The sequence below is a fragment of the Phaseolus vulgaris genome, chromosome 5, assembly GCF_051622355.1.
Source record: "Phaseolus vulgaris cultivar YP4 chromosome 5, ASM5162235v1, whole genome shotgun sequence".
Lineage (NCBI taxonomy): Eukaryota > Viridiplantae > Streptophyta > Magnoliopsida > Fabales > Fabaceae > Phaseolus > Phaseolus vulgaris.
This window is the reverse complement of record NC_143502.1, coordinates 12,237,824-12,258,931: the sequence shown is the minus strand read 5'-3', so window position 1 is coordinate 12,258,931 and position 21,108 is coordinate 12,237,824. Positions and strand designations below refer to the sequence as shown.

At 45.1% G+C, this 21,108-nt stretch overlaps 1 protein-coding gene across 1 annotated transcript; it reads right to left on the bottom strand.

The window, feature by feature from the left end:
• Positions 1–677: 677 nt before the first annotated feature.
• Positions 678–4,135, bottom strand: LOC137835209 (uncharacterized). Its single transcript, XM_068643594.2, has 2 exons — positions 3,702–4,135; positions 678–1,197 (listed from the first exon to the last, which is right to left on the bottom strand). The coding sequence occupies exons 1-2, from the start codon at positions 3,934–3,936 to the stop codon at positions 884–886; spliced, it is 549 nt and encodes a 182-aa protein (XP_068499695.1). The 5' UTR covers positions 3,937–4,135; the 3' UTR covers positions 678–883.
• Between the last annotated feature and the right edge of the window lie 16,973 nt (positions 4,136–21,108).

The window sequence follows — 21,108 nt, the reverse complement described above, 5'->3', positions numbered from 1 at the left end:
CTAAAATAATTTTTAATTTATTTTTCTTCAACCAAACAATTTTTCTCTCATTTTATTTCTTATTTATTTATCCTTTTTTTCTACTTATTTGCTTTTTTTCTCTTTTACCAAACATACCCCAAATCAAAATAAATTTAAATATAGTATGGTATTGAAGCACCAAAAAAGTTTTAACTTCCTTCTCAGTTTCCATATTTTCTCTCATTTTCAAGCGCACTCACTAGCGCAACATACCCTCATGCCACATTCTTCGTATCTAACCTATATCCATGGATTTCAATCATTCCTGTTCGCTTTAAATCCACCAACAAAAGAATCATATGCTCCTAAATGTTGTGACTTAGAATGTTTAACCGCTCACTCCAAGCAGCAATTGGTATCTCTTGGCACATCCAGTTATCCCATGAATGAAATAGATTTCACACTTTGGAGAAAATACAATTTTCTTTTTCAGTCACAACCTAGACGGAAGGAACTACCATTAATTATGGTATTGCTTTCTGAGAAGAAGTAAAAGTATATGGACGTTACTATTGAACTTTCATTCACCATGGATTAGGTCGAGCTTTGGAAATTATGCAACACAAAGGTTTTAAATTTGTTTCATAGCCCCACATGACCACACAATCTTCAGCAACTTAGTGAACGGTTAAGAACTGAAGAAACAGGAGCCAAGATGTAAAATAGATTTAAATTGTGCTATAATAGATTGCAAATTCAGCAACACATTCTTAACTATGATTATCTAAAGAAATCAGAAAATATGGTTTGCATCCATAACTATACAGGACCATAAATGGTTATTTAAGAAACAAATAATCCCAACCTGATATATTTGGCTTAGATGAGAGGAAGCTAACGAGAAAAATAGCTTTTCATTTGCTCACAGCAATTTTTCTATGCTTGAGGTCAATGTTGTCTTGGGCACAGCTCCGATAACTGTATCTTTCTTCTCACCATTCTTGAAAATAATGACAGTGGGAATACTTCGAATTCCATAACGGCTAGCAGTTGAAGGGCTCTCATCAGTATTGAGTTTGTAACACTTCAGCCTACCAGAATATTCCTTGGCAAGTTCATCAATTATCGGATGGATCATTCGGCAGGGACCACACCATGGAGCCCAGAATTCAACCAGTACAGTAGACTCGGTTTCAAGCACGAGTTTTTCCCAATTTGCGTCAGTAATAGCCGACACTGCAATATTCAATGATACAAAGTGTTTCACTTTAGTAAATATTTCACCAAGACATGCAACAATACTCTGGAAATGTAAAGCAGCAGATAATTAGGACCCATGCGCTTCACATAGAGTGCAATGATGAGTGATGATGCTAAAATGTAAAACATCAATCCTTAATGCTTCAAAAACTACTAGATTAATAGAGTGCAATGATGAGTGATGATGCTAAAATGTAAAACATCAATCCTTAATGCTTCAAAAACTACTAGATTAATTTATATTAGTGCAGGATATCATAATTCATCACAACTATAACAGTGGAACGCTTCAAACCCAATTTTGTCTGAAGAAAGCTAAACCACTTTCATGACTAAATTTAGTTCTCTTGCAATTATCTCAATGATGGTGAAATCTAACACCATGATCATTGCCATATCGAGCAGAAGAACAAATATAAAAAGGAACCTAATAGCTATAATCTCATCTTCTGATAAGACAAGAAAAGAACCTTATCTGAAGATTGGAATTAAACTATAAATTTCTCCTCTATTACTACGAATTGACTCTAATATTCTAAAACAGCTTCTTTGTTTCTCTCTACCAATGACATTAAGATTAACCATTATAGATAAAGAAATTCCCTCTAATCAATTTGAAATTTTTTGCACAAATTCCATACATCTATGCAATTGCAGTCAACATAAACTTCATCAGCGTTACCAAATAGAGACCCCAAAAATCCTTTATGAATATGTACACGGAAGCCATAATGGGTTATGGCAGATCGCAGACAAAAAAATTAATACAATAGATACATATCGATAATTTTAAAAGAAAATAAGCAGAAATATAATTGTAATGCAAAGATAATGAAAGACAACCATAATTAATAATAATATCATGTCTATAAATTCAAATAACAATAAATCAAATCAAAACACCACAAAATTTGAAAAAAAAGGACTTATAGTCAACAACATCAACGAGACTACAAAGTCCTCTAATAATTCATAACCCTCTTCAACAAGAGTTGTTTCACCAGACGCAAACAGACTCATCCAAACGGTCTACTAGGTTCAAACAATCTATCAAGGTGGGTCTACCCTCATAAGGCTAAAGATGAAACATTTGAAAACTTTGGAAGAGCATGGTGGAGAACCCAACTAGAGTTCCAAAGGTGTTGTAGACTTAAGTTGTCACTACTAATACCTATCTGATTAACGTGTCCCTCAACAACGCTTGATATGAAAACTCTTGAGGAAATCTAATCAAAGCACTGCCCCAAGCATGATAATATGAGAATATTTGGCTTTGTAGCCTATACGCACATATGGCAAGCGAAGCTAGAAGCTTTCACATGTGTTGTTAAATGCATGTTTCTATGATATAGAGAATGCGTATAGATGTGCATTATGGTGTCTTGAGCCAGGATTCAAGAATTGTATCGTCATTTGTCAGGATATTGTAATGAAACTAAAATGACTTACAAGTCAAAAGTTTAAAAAATGTGAGATTGGGGTAGAGATAGACATAGCATTTGACTTTCTACTGAATGATGAAATAGATGATCTTGTAGAAGAAGGGTAAGACACGATGAGGACAGAGGTGCTAATCATAATTATAGTATTGGCAGTCTTAGAACAAGGAGAATAATCAAAGCTTTGAAAAAGGTATGGATATCCAGAGCTTACTGCCTACTCTAGCAAGTAAAGAGAAAACTCAATGGTTAGTCGCCATCAAGGAGATGAATTCACCTCGTTTGAACATAGACTTGTGGGACTGGTCAGTTGTAAATGCATTTCCAAACAAAAGAATGGAATTCTAAAAACTTATCAGCGTAAGATTGGTGGCTAGAGACATTATCAAGAGGGAAAGAATTGCTTATAATGATACATTCAAGCGAATATTTAACCTTACATTACATGTAATGGGTCGATGTGAAACATGCCAGAAGAAAATGAAACAGCCTGCGAGAGTGACGTAAAATGATGATGCAGTTTCTGTTCTGATTGTTTGCTAAACTTATGGCTACAAGCATGATACGCTAACACTATAAAATTAGTCCTGTTTCCAATAGAGATATAGTTAGGTTATAAAACACAGGTACATGTATATACAAAGAGAAACTCTTCAAACAATTCCAGCTATTCCATTTTTCTCACCACAAAACAGATAATCATGCAAGAAACGTTTCAAGCTATGCACAGCTATAAGAAAAAAATCCAAAGCACTAGAATCCAGATCTACAAAATATTAGTCGTCAAATAAAAATCAGAATACAAAAAAATATCAAATAAAACAAATACCAAACTGTTCTAGTGTTTTCTTAGCTTCACTCACCAAAATGCTCAAAGGCTCAAACAATTAGCATCATCGTTGGAATAATTCAATGATTTTAACATTCCAAATCCACACAGCGCACAAGAAATTTCACAGAACATTTGACAAACCACAACAACATTACAAAACTCCTACAGAACCTGAACAACAAATCTTCGCATCGAAATCGAAATCTAACCTTCGACGGCGGTATCTCGTGCTTCGCAAACCACGCATCCGCCGCGAGGAGCGGTTCTCGAGGCGGCGCGAGTCGAAAAAGCGGTTCGAACGGAGGATCGGAGCCGGAGGCCGGAGCATCGTGGCACCGAAGCAGAGATGCGGCTGCCGATGACGGCAACCGGAGGAGAGAAGGTGAGGGAAGGGGCTCTGGAGGAGCGAGTGAGGGTTAGGGATTGGAAATGCACGGTGGCCATGGATGAGAGAATCCCAGGTCCAGAAGAAGAGCTGTGAAATCAAAAGTGTTGGGTAGAACTATGATGCAATCCCCACTATCATTTCTACTTTTTGTTTTTATTTTTTATTTTGTTTTATTTTGGAAAGATATTGATACTAATATTATGTGGATGAGATGATACTGAAGGGACGCAGACACACGCCCATTGGTTACATCTTACAACTAGTTTTGTGTTACAACACACCATCACCTTTTCTCAATTTTATCCAAAATTAAATAACTTTTGAAATATCAATACACATTAATTTAGAATTATTTAAACCATTTTATGCTGTTTAATATAATTTCTAGAAATACTTAAAATCATTTTGTTTTACCTACACCACTTAATTGATGGAGTTTATTTTATATTATTTTCCAAGTGGTCAACTTCGTTCTTATAAGTTATAATAAATGTACATTTGTAATCTTGGTTTTGAACTTAAACATGCTCACGTGTTAAAAAACTAGAAAAATATTTCCTATACTAAATTATCAATTATGTGATAATTAGCTCTAAAGTCATTGACAGCACAAACTAATTAATGACATATTTGAATGCTTTTAGTATTATTTAATATTTTTAATATCTATTCATAAATACACTTGAAAGGATATTAATTTATATTGCATATGGTCATTGAATAAAATTATGTAAAAGTTAGAATGATTATATTTTGAATTAGGATAGGTTAAGAATTCATTAGTGGGATACTGTATCAGTATTCAAAATATATTTACAAATAAAAAAAAAAGTTAACAATAACCATTAAAATAACAGGTTGAGATAGTTGTGCAGAAAAATAAAGTAGAATATAAAAAGTAAAAAATGTAGGTGTTCTTCTAAGTTCCTCATAGATAAATTCTTCATCAATTCTCGCACATGGTTCAACTAAATCAAACATGTGTTAATCAAATTCAACTAACTCTTGTCAACACTCTAATGATGTTGTTCTTGCCGGTTGACTTGCTCGTCTGTTGACAAGTTCTAGCTTCGTCTGTCTCTTTAGGAATCTTTCATATCTCTTGTACCTCTGAAACGTACCTCCGTTGAAACAGAGGGGACCCTACTTGTTGATGGCACTCCGGCGAACAAGTCAATAAAAGGCTTACTAAAATTCAAGAAGTATTCAGTTTCAGTCTCAGGAACAACATACATTTACCTGAGGTCTCAAACTCCCTTTTATAGCTTATCTCTTGTAACAGTTTTCCTCATGAGAATCTAATCTCAACTGAAAGCATACTCAACAGGAAAACATTATGTTGATGGGCGCCTTCTCTCAAGTGTTGCAACAGAAATGAATCTTATCTCTAAAGATATCATAAAATAATAAAAGAACAACCACCTACCAGTAGGGCACCAACTTATGTGCCAACAACAGGGGAATATTCTGCTTACGGGGGCACCCTACTCGTGGTGCAACGTTATCTTTTATCCCACATGCAACTTAACCACTTTGTGCCCTAGAACACACGTTCTCAAGTTTAAAAAAACATTTACTTGACCTAGGCACGACATGTACTATTCGTACCCCTAGGTTCAAAAATACCCTTTACTAGTAGCCTTATACTAAGGTATAAAAATATTATTTTAGTTATGCCACAACGGGCTTACCTATATGACTCGACCAAACTCACGACCCCCTTTACAAGCCCAACAGCCGAGCTGACTTGCATATGCTATACACCGAGATTCGACCACCGAGCACTGAGCCCTGAGCGCTCTGTCCAGTACACAAGCCCCTCTGGCTCGAGTTTAGCTTGGCTAAGCAAAAAGGCTTTTCGAGTGCTCTAGTGACAGTCTCGCAACGAGCAGGTGTAGCGCGACGTACGAAGGGTTTTTGAGGTGACATTTCAACATACTCAATCATGGACGCACATGTAGCGCTCTTATCAATAGTGGAAAGGTGTTGTCGCTTACCATTCCCATAATCATTATGTTAACGTTTAGATACCTGCTACTCTTCATTGTTCCATTTCTCTAATCTTTGCAAACTCTTTGTGTTTTTCTCCTTCTCACTCCACCCCCTTCGCGAACCTGGGAAACTCCCTCATCCTCAATCGCTCCTTGAAACAAGGTACCTCCTCTCGCTCAAATCAATTATTATGTATTTGCATCCTTATCAGTTGAGAGTATTCATTGCGACCATATTTCCTGAGTTGGGGATTCTTCTGAATTTACCATTTCCTACTTATACTGATTGTTATATTTGTTAGTTACATTGCTTTGCTTGAATTTGAAATGTATTGTTACATGTGGTTTGTCTTGTCTGAATGTGTGTTTGTACTTTGCTTGTGTTTTTATTTTTATATATTCAAGCAATGAATTACAAAGCTTTATACCCCTGGGCACCCCAAAACCTATTAGAATTGGTCTCTATCTACCCCTCTCGTGAGCTAATAGTGGCCCTTAGAAAAAATAAATGTTTTTTTGGAAAAGAGAAATATAGAGCCATTAGGTTAATCCCATGTAGAGAAGATGAACTCGTCTACTGCGATGAGTCATCGGACCCTGAGGGTCCCTTTTACTACTTCTATGCCACCGTATTCAAAAGAATCCTTCTTCATCTTCCCCTGTTCAACTTTGAGAAAGAGCTCCTTACTGAGATCAACATGGCCTCTGCCCAAATAGCTGGCCATTTGTTCGGGGTTTCTGCATTCTTTGCACGCAGTTTGGCCTTTTGCCATTTATGGAAGTCTTTTTGTATTTCTTTGAGGCCAAACACTTAGGCCGCCAACTTTGGGTGTCTTTCAACGGGGTGGCTGGGAGAGCATTGTTATCGTTCTTCCAACAATCCTACAAGGGCTTTAAAGGTAAATTCTTAAAGGTACGATCTAATAAGAGGGATCCAACTCTCTTGGTTGGGTTTCCTCTGTACTGGACCAAGAAGCCACGCTTCCAAGGTTCTCGACGCCCGGAAGATATGCCCTAGCGTGACCAGAAGGTCTGTCAATTCCTCTCGAGCTTAAAGGTGGTATTCGACACTACCACTCTCATAAGCAAAGAGTTCGCCCCAAGGGCTCTAAAAGCTTACATCAGTACTTTTCACTCTTTACTCTCGATGGTGTTGACTTTTTTTATTGTTGCTAATTTCCTCTTATCCCCTTTCGAAGATAGCATGTTGGCTCGGATTGACAAGAAAGATCTGTGTACTGGACCAAACATCGGACATCGTCATCAGGCATCAGACATCGGCACCTGTGGAACAAGTCGGCTCGGTGATCTGATCGAGATAGTGGACCACGTAAGTGGGCCCCCAGAGATGCGTGTGTTGAAAGTCGTGTATAAATGAAAAGCCTAGTCAACAAGAGAAGTGTATATGGTGTGTATAGTACATCCGGGTCTAACATAAGTAAATATCCCCTGAAGACGACAAGGCCCAAGAGCGCTAGGGTTTTCAGGGGAAAGTTGCATGCATGATAGGTAAGGACTAGGGCACCTACAGTAACAGATGGACCTCGTAATGCTGGTACATGAGTTGGTACCCTGGCGACCATGTTGTTAAGATTGTGCACTCCAAAGAGGAAGATTATGTGCTCTAAGATTGTGTAACAACGTAATAGAATGTCCTTCCAGCAAACCTAATTTCACTAGAGATAAGGCTCTGGTGAGAGAGGGGTTGTTACAATAAGGTAACCTAAAAGCAGTCTATAAAAGGGAGTTAAGATCCCTGGTAAAGGTACGTCGTTTCTAAGACTAAAACTGTTTTACATACTTATTATTCTTTAGCCCTTACTGACTTGAGCGTCGGAGTGCAAACGGCCGTAAGGGTGCCCTTTTGTCTCTACAGGTAAAGCATTCATCAACCAAGGGAAGTGCAAATTCCAGAGGAGACAGGCGGGGCCTGAACCGGTCATCAGAGTCAACCGGCAACCAAGTTAACCGGCAAGAACATTTGACGCCCATCGTAGGGTCCGATAAAACCTTATCCCATCCACAGTTGTGTTTGAGTTTGTGACATAATGAGGAACACGAGGCAAGGTCCACTGGGATGTGAAGGGACCAAGGACCCCACCTTGCAGCAAATCATGGAGACCATGAAAGTCTACTCTAATATGTAGACGAAGAAGCCAAGGCCAACCAGTTGAGGCCATTCCTCGAGCGTGGAATGTGGCAAACCTCGAGTTGTCTTTCAGCTAAGATATTCTTGCTTAATGCTTTCTTTTTTTAACGATGTGTGATAAATTTGTTCTTAGAAGATGATGCATTTAGCTCTATTGATTAGTTTGAATTGGCACATGGTAAGTCGACCTAGCTCGGTGCCAATACTACCACTCGAGTATAGGCGCCCCGTGAGTAAATGATTACCTAGTGGCAGGTAAGACGGGGGGCATGTGTAACATGCAGGAGAGCTCGCCATCTCGACCCAAGTGTTTGGGGAAGGTCATCTCGGTGTTTGGGCACAAGAGGTGAGTCGTAAGATCAGCTCAGATGTTGGTCAACCCAGAAAAGGTAACAAAGATAAAGAAATATTTTATTTGTGGTGATATTATTATGAACATAAAAGGTCAAGGAATATTTTCTCAATTGTGATATTATTATGAAGATAAAAGATAAAGGAATATTTTATCTGTTGCGATATTATTCCAGAGATAAAAGAGAGAGAGATATTTTATTGTGATATTATTTTAGAGATAAAAGATAGAGAGATATTTTATTTGTTGTGATATTATTCTAGAGATAAAAGACAGAGATATAATTTATTGTGATATTATTCTAGAGATAAAAGATAAAGAGATATTTTATCTGTTGTGATATTATTCCAGAGATAAGAGATAATGAGATATTTTATCTGTTGTCATATTATTCCAAAGATAAAAGATAAAGAGATATTTTATCTGTTGTGATATTATTCCAGAGATAAAAGATAAAGAGATATTTTATCTGTTGTGATTAGGGGTGGTCATGGATTGGATTTTTTAAAATCCAATCTAGATCCAATCCAAATCCAAATAAATGGATTGGATTTAAAATCCATATCCAGTTTAACTAGATCAAATATATTTGGATTTTTTTAAAATCCATTTAAAGTGGATTAAATCTAGATTAAATCCACTTTGTCAATTACTTTAAATCCATTTTGATATGGACACAAACTAACTTGGCTTGAATTAGGACTAAGCCGACTCAACCTAGACGTACACCAACTCGACTCTACATCGGCCCAGACCTAGATGGCTCGACATCGGCCCAAGCCCAGACGACTCGACATCGACCCGGGCCCAGATGACTCGATATCGGTCCGAGCCTGGACGACTCGACATCGGTCCAGGCCGGACAACTCAACATCAACCCGGGCCTAAACGACTCGGTGCAGGCCCGGACGACTCGACATCGGTCCGGACCCGGACGACTCGACAACGGTCTGGGCCTGGACGACTTGACATCGGCCCGGTCTTAGACGACTTGAATTAGGCCCGGGCCTGCACGACTCGACATCGGCCCGGGCCTGCTTGGCTTGACATCGACCCGGGACTGCTCGGCTCAACATCAGCCCGGGACCGCTCTGCTCAACATCGGCTCCAGCCCTCTCAACTCGACATCTGCCCGGGCCCGGACGACTCGACATCGGGTCGGGCCCGGACGACTCGACATCAGTCCAGGCCGAACGACTCAACATCGACTCGGGCCTAAACGACTCGGTCCAGGCCCGGACGACTCGACATCGGTCCGGACCCGGACGACTCGACAACGGTCTGGGCCGGGACAACTTGACATCAGCCCGGTCTTAGACGACTTGAATTAAGCTCGGGCCCAAACGACTCAACATCGGCTCGGGCCTGCACGACTCGACATCGGCCCGGGCCCGCTTGGCTCGACATCGGCCCGATACCGCTCAGCTCTACATCGGCCCGGGACCGCTCGGCTCGACATCAGCCCTGAACCGTTCTGCTCAACATCGGCTCCAGCCCTCTCAACTCGACATCTGCCCTGGCCTGGACGACTCGACATCGGCTCGGGCCCGGATGACTTGACATCGACCCGGGTTCAAACGAATCAACATCGGCCTGGGCCCGGACGACTTGACATCGGCCCAAGCTCGGACGATTCGACATCAACCCGGGGCCCAGACGACTCGACATCGGCCAGGACCCGCTCGGTTCGAGATCGGCTCGGGCTCGCTCTACTCGACATCAGCCTGGGCCCGCTCGGCTCGACATTCGCCCGTGCCTGCTCAACTCGACATCGACATCGACCTGGACTTGGACCTGCTCGGCTGGTCATCGACCTGGACCTGGACTTGCTTGGCTCGACATCGGTCTGGGTCTGCTTGGCTCGACATTAGCCCTGGCCCGGTTGTCTGGATATCGCCCCGAGCCAATTTACACCTATGCTAACCCACTTAAGCTAAAAAGACAACAAACTTAATACCTCAATCAAGCACGAAAAATCGTAATGCTTTGACAAACTAATCGTTGGAGGATCCATACCCTCTGGCCGCATAAAACCTCTTAACTCACATGAGTGCCCTTCAACTACTTAAATAAGGATCCAAAACTTTAACCTTGCTAAGCAGGGCTTTCAATACTCAAAGGCTCGCATTTTTTACAAGCTTGATCCTTTTTCCCCTACACTAAGAATGATTTGTTTATAATCTTGGAGCTTTTGACTTGGGTGTTGGCTTACACGCCAAGTTAACTCCTTAAACAATCACATTGGTTTGGAGTAGTTAACTTGGGTGTCGGCCCACACGCCAAGTCAACTCCTAAACAATTACCCTTGTTTAGAGTATCTAACTCGGGTGTTGGCTTACACACCAAGTCAACTACTAAAAAATTACTTTTGTTTAGAGCATCGAAATCGGGTGTTGGCTTACACACCAAGTCAATTCTTAAACAATTTCTTTCGCGGTGTATTACTACCCCATAGGGTGTTCGAACTCGGATGATTGCCCTCTCGACGGACTACCCCGACTTCTTAGACAATCTTAGTCTCAGCCTTCATCTACAGAGCTCCCGAGCTCGGGTGGTCTTACCAACACCGAGGTAGGTCGTATTACCTTCCTATAAATGACCAATTTTTCCATAGAACGTCTACTCAAGTATTCTAACTGAGTGAGGTCGTCTTATCTGCTTTTAACTAAAAAATCTTAGTTACAACTAATTGTGATTCGGGGCGCCTGAACTCAGAATCTTACCAAGGAAAGGTCGCCCCAACTGAATCACAATGAACTTCGAAACACCTAGACTTGGAATCTTACCAAGGAAAAGTCGCCTCGTCAGGCACTACATAATTAGTAACACACATAACGCTTACTCAGATAATCTCACCGGCAAGTCGCCTTATCATGTAACAAACAAAAAACTCTAATGCATCATCTTTCAAGAACAAATTTTCATTAGGTGACCTCGTTAAAAAACCCTCTTAAGGGAAAAAGTGTGTCCCCTTAATCACTACATCGTTCATAAAGAAAACATTAACAAAATATCTTAACTGAAATAAAACTTAAGGTTCGCCCCATTCCATGTTCGAGGTATAGCTCCCCCTTCAAGGGTTTCAAGCCCATAGGCTCTGTTCCCAAGCACCTCCACCACGTGGAATGGGCCAGTCCATTTTAGACACTACTTATTTTCCAGCTGATAGGGGTGCACCTTTCGCATCACCAAGTCGATAACTCGGAACTGTCGGGGCTTCAAATTGGTCTTTTGCTTCACCTCCATCCTTCTCTTTAAAGCTTCAGAATTGATGCGATCTTGTTCATGCATTTTGTCTAGCAGATCCAGGTTCACCTTCCTTCCTTGGTTAGACTCCTTTATCACGAAGTTCTGGAACTGAGGCAAGCTTTCTTGGATCTCTACTGGTATCATGGCGTCTGACCCATATACCAAACTAAAAGGTGTCTCCTTGATTATTGACTGAGAAGTAGTGTGATAAGCCCACAAAATTTGAGGAACCTCCTCTTCAAACCTTTGAGCAAGACTCTATTGGCAGACTCGACTTGGCCATTCATTTGAGGGTGCTCCACAGATGCAAATACATGTTTGATGTCGAGCTCCATGCATACCTTGCATAACTGCTGACTTGCAAACTAGGTACCATTATCAGACACCAAGTGCCTAGGGATCCCGAAACAACAAACAATGTTTTTCCACACAAAGTGTTGCACCTTGTGGGTTTGTGCAACTGGCTCAGCCTCTATCCACTTTATGAAGTACTTAATGGCTATCACAAGGTACTTTCATCTGATGAATTGACAAAGGAAAAAGACCTAAGATGTCTATTCCCCATGTATGGAAAGGTCAGGGGCTATATATTGACTGTAACTCCTCAGGTGGCGCATGATGCCAATCAGCATGCTTCTGACATTGTTCGCATTATTGTACGTGTCTCATACAATCCTCTTCATAGTTAGCCAATAATACCCAGCTCGACGACCTTTAGCGAGAGAGTTCTCCCTCCCACATGACTTCCGCAAATGCCTTCATGGAACTCTGCCATGATGCAAGCACACTGATCCCCACTTACACAAGTGAGGATGAGATGGGTATAACTATGACAAAAAAACTTTCCATCTATAAGGGTGTACCTTCCCACATTCCTCTTGTACCGCCCAGGTAGTCGGAATTGATGACGTTGCCGCAAGCAATAGTATAGGCGTGTTGAACGGGACACCGGGCTGGTAGAAGGGAAGGACGTCGGGAGGCTCGTGTGATCGCCAGTCGTTAAGTTGGCGTGCCCGATCTCTAGCATGCCTAAAACGGCGATCACCAAGTTTGTGTTGTAGTCGCCGGGTGCGAACCTAGGCGACAAGACGATCGGAGATCGCCGAGAGGATGACATCGTCGAAGGATCAAGAAAGCTTGTTCCAGGCTTTTGAAGCAAAGGATGAAGTCGTCAGATGGTCATTCCCTAGCTGGCCAGAGGTTGAGGTCGGGGAACAGCTTACCCGAGCATGCACAGTGAAGTAAGTAAAGTAGAATATAATGGCAGCCAGCGAGACCACAGGGAAGGTGTATATGAAGACACCCGTACTCGCCACGCAGAAGATATCGCGCTCCTAGGCAGTTATACGCTGAATTGCTTCCTGCATAAGTAACTTAGTCGAAAAGCCTGAAGAGTAAGAGGCGACGCTCAAGTCAAGGATGCTCCAGATGGTGACACGTGTACAGCTGGATACGAGCCACGTGTCCAGATGTGTAACTGTCAGGAGAGAGAAAATGCACAGGTATATAAGGAATCCTAACGAACTTCTGAGGTACGCGCATTTTAGAATACTTCTTTTACGCTCGCGAGAACTGGATTACACTGAGAGAGAATATTGCACGGTTCCTGAAGTTCTTAGTTTTCTCTTAGTATTTTGGTGGTTCAGTCGCTGACTTGGACGTCGGAGCGTGATCGGCCGCAGCGGTGCCGTTCTGTCTTTTGCAGGTTCTTGAGGTGAATCAAGGCGAAAGACGGAAGCTAGCACGGTGCAAAGTCGATCCAGATTTGACGAGGCAAGGCTCCAGCGTTCTGGTCAACAGGAAGGATCATCAGGCGCCCACCGTGGGGCCGTGTAAAACCTGTCCCCTTTCGCAACGTGAGTTCTTGAAGTTTCGGTAGTTTCTGTGTGGTTGCGTGCTGGTGTAACCATTTTCCGCCGTTCGTTCAAGCTGTTGTTCGGTAAACTCGTGTTTTTCACCGCTCGTGTGAGTCTTGTCCGGTGAATTCGAGGTTTCTACCGTTGTTCGAAGTTTTAATCGGTGGAGTGAGGTTTTCCACCATCCGTTCAAGCTTTCGATCGTTTTTCTTGGAGTTTCTTGCCGTTCGCGCGGTGTTCAATCGGCCGTTCGGTGTGTTTCTGTTTGATTGCGTTTTTGGTTAGGGAATCGAGGGCCTGTTGAAGAAGTGGAGGATCTGAGGTGAAGTTGCAGGTTTCTACGAAGGTCGCATCGTCGTCGCCACCTCGCGTTTTCCCTATGCCATTCGCTCAGGCGATCACATACACGCCTACTTTCACCGGCGTGGAGGATCCTGAGGCACATCTCACCACGTTCCACACGCAGATGATGCTGTCAGGAGGCTCGGATGCTATGTATTGCAAAATGTTTGTGAGCACGCTTCAGGGAACAGCGCTGGAATGGTTTGTGAGCCTGCCTACAGGTCACATAACCAATTTCCAACAGTTTTCGAAGATTTTCGTCGAGCAGTACATTGTGAACAAAGCGCCACCTAGGGTGTCTTACGACCTGTTCGACATAAGGCAATACCAGGGAGAGTCCCTCAGGGACTATCTGAATCGTTTTGGAGCACAGATGGTCCGCTCGCCTGCGAAAGACGAGGAGATGCTGGTATACGCCTTCAAAAAGGGCGTGCTGCCGGGACCTTTCTGTGAGGCTCTGATCAGGGCTCACCCCGCCACGTTTGCTGAGGTTAGGTGACTTGCGGTGGCCCACATCGTCGATGAGAGTGAGGTCGCCGAGAAGAGAGGGAGCGTGGCCCCCGCTAGGCCATGTGCCCAGACCAAGATCCAACCACAGAGGGTGCTGGAGACAGCGGCGGCCAAGAGGGATCAAAGGACTCGCCATCCTTATGATCCAAGGAAAAACAAGGGCAGGGGCCCAGGGCGCCTCAGGGAGTACAATCGCCCCGCCAAAGCATAAGTTTGTCATGGGGTTGGCGGACCTGATCGCCATCCCCAACATAACAGCCAAGCTCAAGGCACCCGAGAAAGTGGGCGACAAGGTGTTAGGACCAAAACCAGACGCCTGGTGCGAATTCCACCAGAGTTTTGGTCACCCCGTCGACTCATGTTTGGCACTCGGATACCAGCTCGACGACCTGGTCAAGAGCGGTTTCCTGAATGATTACCTGTTGGACAGGAGGACGGGGGGCGCGTCGAGCTCCCAGCCGGCGGGTGGTGAGGCTCAGCAGCACGAGATGCCCACTCATGGAGAGATCCATACCATCGCAGGAGGTTTCTCAGGTGGTGGATGCACCGCATCACAGAGGAAGAAGTATGCAAGGTTTGTGATGACGGTGGACATGTTCGAGGACCACTCGCCAGATGTGGACATCACGTTCACAAGAGAAGATCTCAGGGACGTTGCCTCATAACAACAATCCCATAGTTATCTTGCTCGTCACAGCGGGGAGGAAGGTCCACAGGGTACTGGTGGAACAAGGAAGCTCGGCAGATGTGATGTTCTGGCCGACTTTCACACAGCTGCAATTACCCTTGACTAGCTGAGGCCCTATGGAGGGTGCTTATACGGTTTCGCTGGTGACCAGGTGGAGGTTAGGGGGTACATCGAGTTAAGAACTACATTCACAGATGTGGCGGGCTCGAGGACGGAGAAAATCAAGTACCTCGTCGTGAATGCTCCCTCAGCATATAACATTCTGTTGGGAAGACCAACACTCAACAGAATAGGAGCTGTGTCCTCGACCAGGCACATGAAGGTGAAGTTGCCGTCTATGGAGGGGGTGGTGATCACCATCAAATCTGACCAGAAGGAAGCGAAGAAGTGCTATGAGAATAGTGTGAAAAATAAGAGGTCAGTAAGTTACATCACTACCACCCCGCCTCCCGGTGTGAAGCCCAGGTCGACGGAGCTGGAGGCTACCGCCGGTAGCGACGTCGTCATGGTAGATGCTGAAGCAAGGGAGGAGAACGCCGATCGGGAAGAAGAGGTGAGGAATCGCCCAGAGGAAGCGAGGGAGCTGGGAATCGCCAAGGCGGTGATCGCCAGGGAAACCCGACCCAAACCCGTCGAGGAGTGGCTCGAGAGGGAGATCGGGGGAAAAGTCTTCAAGCTGGGAAGATCTTTGGAGGCTGAACTCCAAGACCAGATCGCCAAGGTGATAGAGCGGCATCTGAATGCTTTCGCATGGTCTGCTTCAAACATGCCGGGAATCGACCCAGACTTCTTGTGCCATCGCCTAGCAATGGACAACCAGGTCAGACCAGTGCGGTAGAGAAGAAGGAAGTTTAACGAGGAGAGGAGGCAGGCGATCAGGGATGAAACACAGAAGCTCCTCGCCGCAGGCCATATCAGGGAAGTTTAGTACCCTGAGTGGTTGGCCAATGTCGTGCTGGTGAAGAAAAGCAATGGGAAGTGGCGCATGTGTGTCGACTTCACTGATCTGAACAAGGCTTGCCCAAAGGACTCGTATCCTTTGCCAAGCATAGATGCCCTGGTCGACAGTGCTGCAGGGTGTAAGTTGTTGAGTTTTCTGGACGCCTTCTCGGGGTACAGCTAGATAAAAATGCATCATATGGACGAAGAGAAGACCGCCTTCATGACCGAAAGATCGTGTTACTGCTACAAAGTGATGCCCTTTGGGCTGAAGAACGCGGGGGCCACGTACCAAAGATTGATGGATAGGGTACTTGCACCAATGATGGGAAGGAATGTGCAAGCGTATGTGGATGATATGGTCGTGACCTCGCCGGAAACGAGCAAGCACGTTGCGGACCTGGAGGAATTGTTCACCACAATTGCCAAGTTCAGGTTAAAGCTGAATCCCGAGAAGTGCATTTTTGGCGTGGAGGCAGGGAAGTTCTTGGGATTCCTCTTAACTGAAAGAGGAATAGAGGCAAATCCTGATAAGTGTGCTGCCATCTTGGCGATGAGGAGTCCGGCTACTGTGAAGGAGGTGCAGCAGCTTACAGGTCGGATGGCCGCCCTGTCTCGTTTCGTGTCGGCTAGCGGGGAGAAAGGCCATCCGTACTTCCAGTGTTTAAGGCGAAACAATAAGTTTGCCTGGACGAGGGAGTGTGAAGAGGCCTTCATCAAGCTTAAAGAGTACCTGGCGAGCCCGCCGGTTTTGTGCAAACCGTTGGTGGGAACCCCTCTCAGGTTGTATTTTGCTGTGACTGAGAGGGCGGTGAGTGCGGTGCTCGCCCAGGACCAAGACCAGGCTCAGAAGCCTATTTATTTCGTCAGCAAGGTGTTGCAGGGCCCGGAGGTGAGGTATCAGGCCTTGGAGAAAGCTGCACTGGCTGTGGTGTTTTCGGCGAGGAGGTTGCACCACTATTTTCACAGCTTTACAATACTGGTGATGACCGACTTGCCCATCCAGAAAGTCTTGAAGAAGCCTGATGTAGCTGGAAGGATGGTGAAATGGGCAGTGGAGCTATCGAAGTTCGACATCAAGTATGAACCCCGAGGACCGATCAAGGGGCATGTTTTCGCCGATTTCGTGGTCGAACTCTCGTCGGAGGCAGCACGAGTTGAAGGGGATGGTTTTCGTTGGGTGCTTTCGGTGGACGGATCGTCGAACCAGCAGGGTAGCGGTGCTGGAGTCATCCTGGAAGGGCCCAACAGTGTGCTGATTGAACAGTCCCTGAGGTTTGCCTTCAAAGCCAACAACAATCAAGCAAAATATGAGGCGCTGATCGCCGGAATCTTGCTGGCCAAGGAGATGGGAGCTAGGGTGCTGATGGCTAAGAGTGACTCGCTGTTGGTCACGGGACAAGTAACAGGCGAGTTCCAGGCCAATGATCCACAAATGGCGGCTTACTTAGCGTACGTGCAGGAATTGAAGGTTTCCTTTGTCTCCTTTGAAGTGGTGCATGTGCCCAGAGAGCAGAATGCCCGAGCAGACTTGCTAGCTAAGCTCGCCAGTTCGGGCAAGGGGGGTAGGCAGAGGACGGTGATCCAAGAAACTCTGAAGACGCCTAGAGCATTTGTGGCAGACCACATGGTCCTTCAAATAAGCAAGTCGACGGAGAAAGCGGTGAGGAGTCACAGGTCTTTGACTCAGGAAACCTTGAGATCGCCGAGAATAAGAGCATGTCGGGGGGAGAGGGTGAACATGACGCAGGTCTGCGCTACGCATGAGCCAGACACATGGATAACACAATACCAGCGATGCTTGGCAGATGGCCTTCTCCCGCTGGATCCGACGGAGGCTAGGAAGATAAAGAAGAACTCCAACAAGTTCACAATGATTGATGGCGAGTTGTATAGGTTTGGGTTCACACACCCACTCCTGGAATGTGTGCACGGAGAGAAATGTACAAGAATTATGGCCGAGCTTCATGAAGGGATATGCGGAAGTCACGTCGGGGGTCGAGCTCTGGCCGCAAGAACCCTCCGTGCAGGTTACTACTGGCCAACAATGAGGGAGGACTGCGAGAAGTATGCACAGTGTTGCAAGCAATGTCAGCAGCACGCCGATTGGCACAAAGCGCCGCCAGAAGAGTTAAAGTCGATTTACAACCCTTGGCCGTTTCATACGTGAGGAATCGACATCCTGGGACCTTTCCCATTGGCGATCAGGCAGATGAAGTACTTGGTGGTGGCAATTGAATATTTCACCAAGTGGATCAAAGCAGAACCAGTAGCCCAGATCACCGCACACAAGATCGAGAGCTTTGTGTGGAAGAACATCGTGTGCCGGTTTGGTGTGCCTAAGTGCCTGGTGTCAGACAACGGGACTCAGTTTGCAAGTCATCTGTCGAAGAGGCTGTGCGAAGAGGTGGGAATTCAACAAGTATTTGCATCCGTCGAGCACCCTCAGACAAATGGCCAAGTAGAGTCCGCCAATCGGGTGTTGCTAAGAGGCTTGAAGAGGAGGCTGGAGAAAGCCAAGGGATTGTGGGCTGAGGAGGTACCCCACATAGTTTGGGCATACCACACCACCGAGCAGCCAGGAACCCATGAGACCCCGTTTAGCTTGGTCTATGGATGCGACGCGATGATTCCAGTGGAAATCCAGGAGAGCTCGCCGAGATTCCAGAACTTTGTAGCGGAAGACTCGAATGAGGAAAGAAGGTTGAATCTGGATTTACTGGATGAGGTCAGGGAGGAGGCGAGAGTAAAAGCCGAGGCAGTGAAAAGGAGGATTGAACGAAGGTATAACTCGAAGGTGATGCCAAGGCAGTTTAAAGAAGGCGACCTGGTGATGAGGAAGACCCACCAGTACGAGATGGAAAACAAGTTGTCGCCTAAGTGGACGAGACCGTTCAGAATAACCGAGGCGCTCGGGAACGGCGCCTACCGCTTAGAAACATTGGAAGGAGGGGCGATTCCTCGCACTTGGAACGCCACACACCTCAAGTTATATTACAGTTGAAACTTTGTAAGTAAAAACAAACACGAAGAGATTTGCAAGCTTTCTGTTAAAACAGTTTGAAGGGGGCACTCTTTTTTCCCTAAGGAGGGTTTTTAATGAGGCCACCCAATAAAGAAGAGTTTTCAAAGTTTAAAGTTTCTAAGATTGCATGCTTGTTGTTTCGAAAGTTTTAGAAAAAGACCTTGACACTCGTATGTGATTTAAGGCATGTTTGAAGATATGCTGCATGCTTTCTAAAAGTTTTAAAGTCCCCATCGCTTTTCGGCGATTGGCGGCATCAGTTAAAGTTAAAAGTCCTCATCGTCTTTCGGCGATCGGAGGCACCAACAACGTTTAAAAGACCTCAACGCCCTCGCGCGTCCTGAGGCGAGAATGAGATTAAAGTCCTCCTCGACTTTGTGCGAGTGCAAGCGAGAACAAGTTAAAAGTCCTCAGTGCATCCAGGGAAGAGGAGATGTAATCCCTGGGCAAAGTAGAGGCACCAGATAAAGACCTTCTCGCCGTCGAGCGAGTTCAGGCAAGATAAAGACCTTCTCGCCGTCGAGCGAGTTCAGGCAAGATAAAGACCTTCTCGCCGTCGAGCGAGTTCAGGCAAGATAAAGACCTACTCGCCGTCGAGCGAGTTCAGGCAAGATAAAATCCTTCTCGTCTCGAACGAGTTCAGGTACGGTGTGGAGGGTGGAAGAAGTTTAAAGGATGGCTAAGGTAGGTTCAAAGAGAACGCCTAGCTATCCGGCTTATTGTTCTGAAACTCAGGGAGGTAGAGAAGGATTCGAAAGGCGCCTCTACCCCCAGATGAGGGAACAATAGCCAAGTTATGAAGGCAAAAGGAAGCTTACATCGCCGGGACCCTATGGCGATCAGAAGAAGTTCAGGTGATGGCAAGAGTAAGGGCCCATTTCGATGGAGCAGATCAGGTGAACTATATCTTAAACTATCAGTTGGATCGAAGCTTGTTGTTTAGTAAGTAGTTTCACGCTGAAGTTCGTTGCCTTAAGTTCACAAGTTATTAAAATGCCATCGTTTGAAAGTTGATAGTTTGCTCGAGTTTGAAGCAGTAAGTAAACGATTGAGCCCGCATAATCGCTATGTTAATTTGTTTAAGCGGTTTCTACAAGGAAAAGCAAAGTAAACAGAGAGACCATGTGCGGAAGCGGGAGAATTTATAATAAAGGTGGTATCAGTTCGAATGCATAAGAAGAAAAGAAAAAGTTATTACAGGTAAAGTTTGTGCAAAAAGGAACAAGCATTAATTCCCAGGGAATAAGTGATGGAGGGAGACGACTAATCTTCAGAAGGCACGATCTTCCCATCCACCACTTCATTACATATCGACACCATGGAAAGGTCGAGCTCGGGGTACTGGCAGGCGACTTGCTCCAGGGCGGCGTCGAATCCGGCGGCAAGGACTTGGGCGGAGCTTAGTTCGAGCTCTTCGTTTTGTTGTTTGAGCCCCTCGGTTTGCTGCTTCAGCTCGTCAGCTCGCTTCTTCAGTTCTTCAGTTTCCCCACGAGCCTGAGCAAGGTCGTCAGCAACCTTCTTGCCTTCTCCCCGCGCCTGGGCCAGCTCTGCAACAATTTTCTCGTTTTCCTCTCGAGCCTTGGCGAGCTCGTCCACGGCGTCGTCCCTCTCCTTCTTGAGCTTTCCAAGGATAACCTCCCGATCAGCCGACCTCTTTTTAAGGTTCTCTACCTTGGCTGCATCCGCTTTCATCGATGCCTCCAAGTTGGCCATCTTAAGCCTGTAGGAGGTGCAGTTTCTGGTGCAGATCGGAGGCCTCCTTGCGCGTAACCTTCAACTCGGCACTCATGGCGTCCTCCACCCTTGAGTGATCGATCTCTGCCATCATCAGGTTGCAAGACAGCTTTTCCGCCTCGATCCTTATCAGGCGATTCTCCTCCTGGAGTGTGGAGATCTCGTCCTGAAGCTTTTTGTTGGAGCTCTTCACAGCCTTTGTTATGATTGAGGGAAGGTCCTCTGCCATCATCTTTAGCTTAGCTGTGAAAGGCCCCCAGACTTCTTTGACCAAGGGGGGAAGGCTTGCAGCTGCTGCTGGTGGAGGCGCTGAAGGAGCCTGGTGCTGACTCTCACCACCACCCTCTTGAATTGGTTGAGCAAGGGGGGCTTCCTGGCGTGGTGGTGAAGTGG

Coding starts and splice junctions, on each gene's coding strand:
- LOC137835209 (XM_068643594.2), bottom strand. CDS start 3,936: ATGGCCACCGTGCATTTCCAATCCCTAACCCTCACTCGCTCCTCCAGA. Junction 1,198..3,701: donor ACGAGATACCGCCGTCGAAG/GTTAGATTTCGA, acceptor TGAATATTGCAG/TGTCGGCTATTACTGACGCA.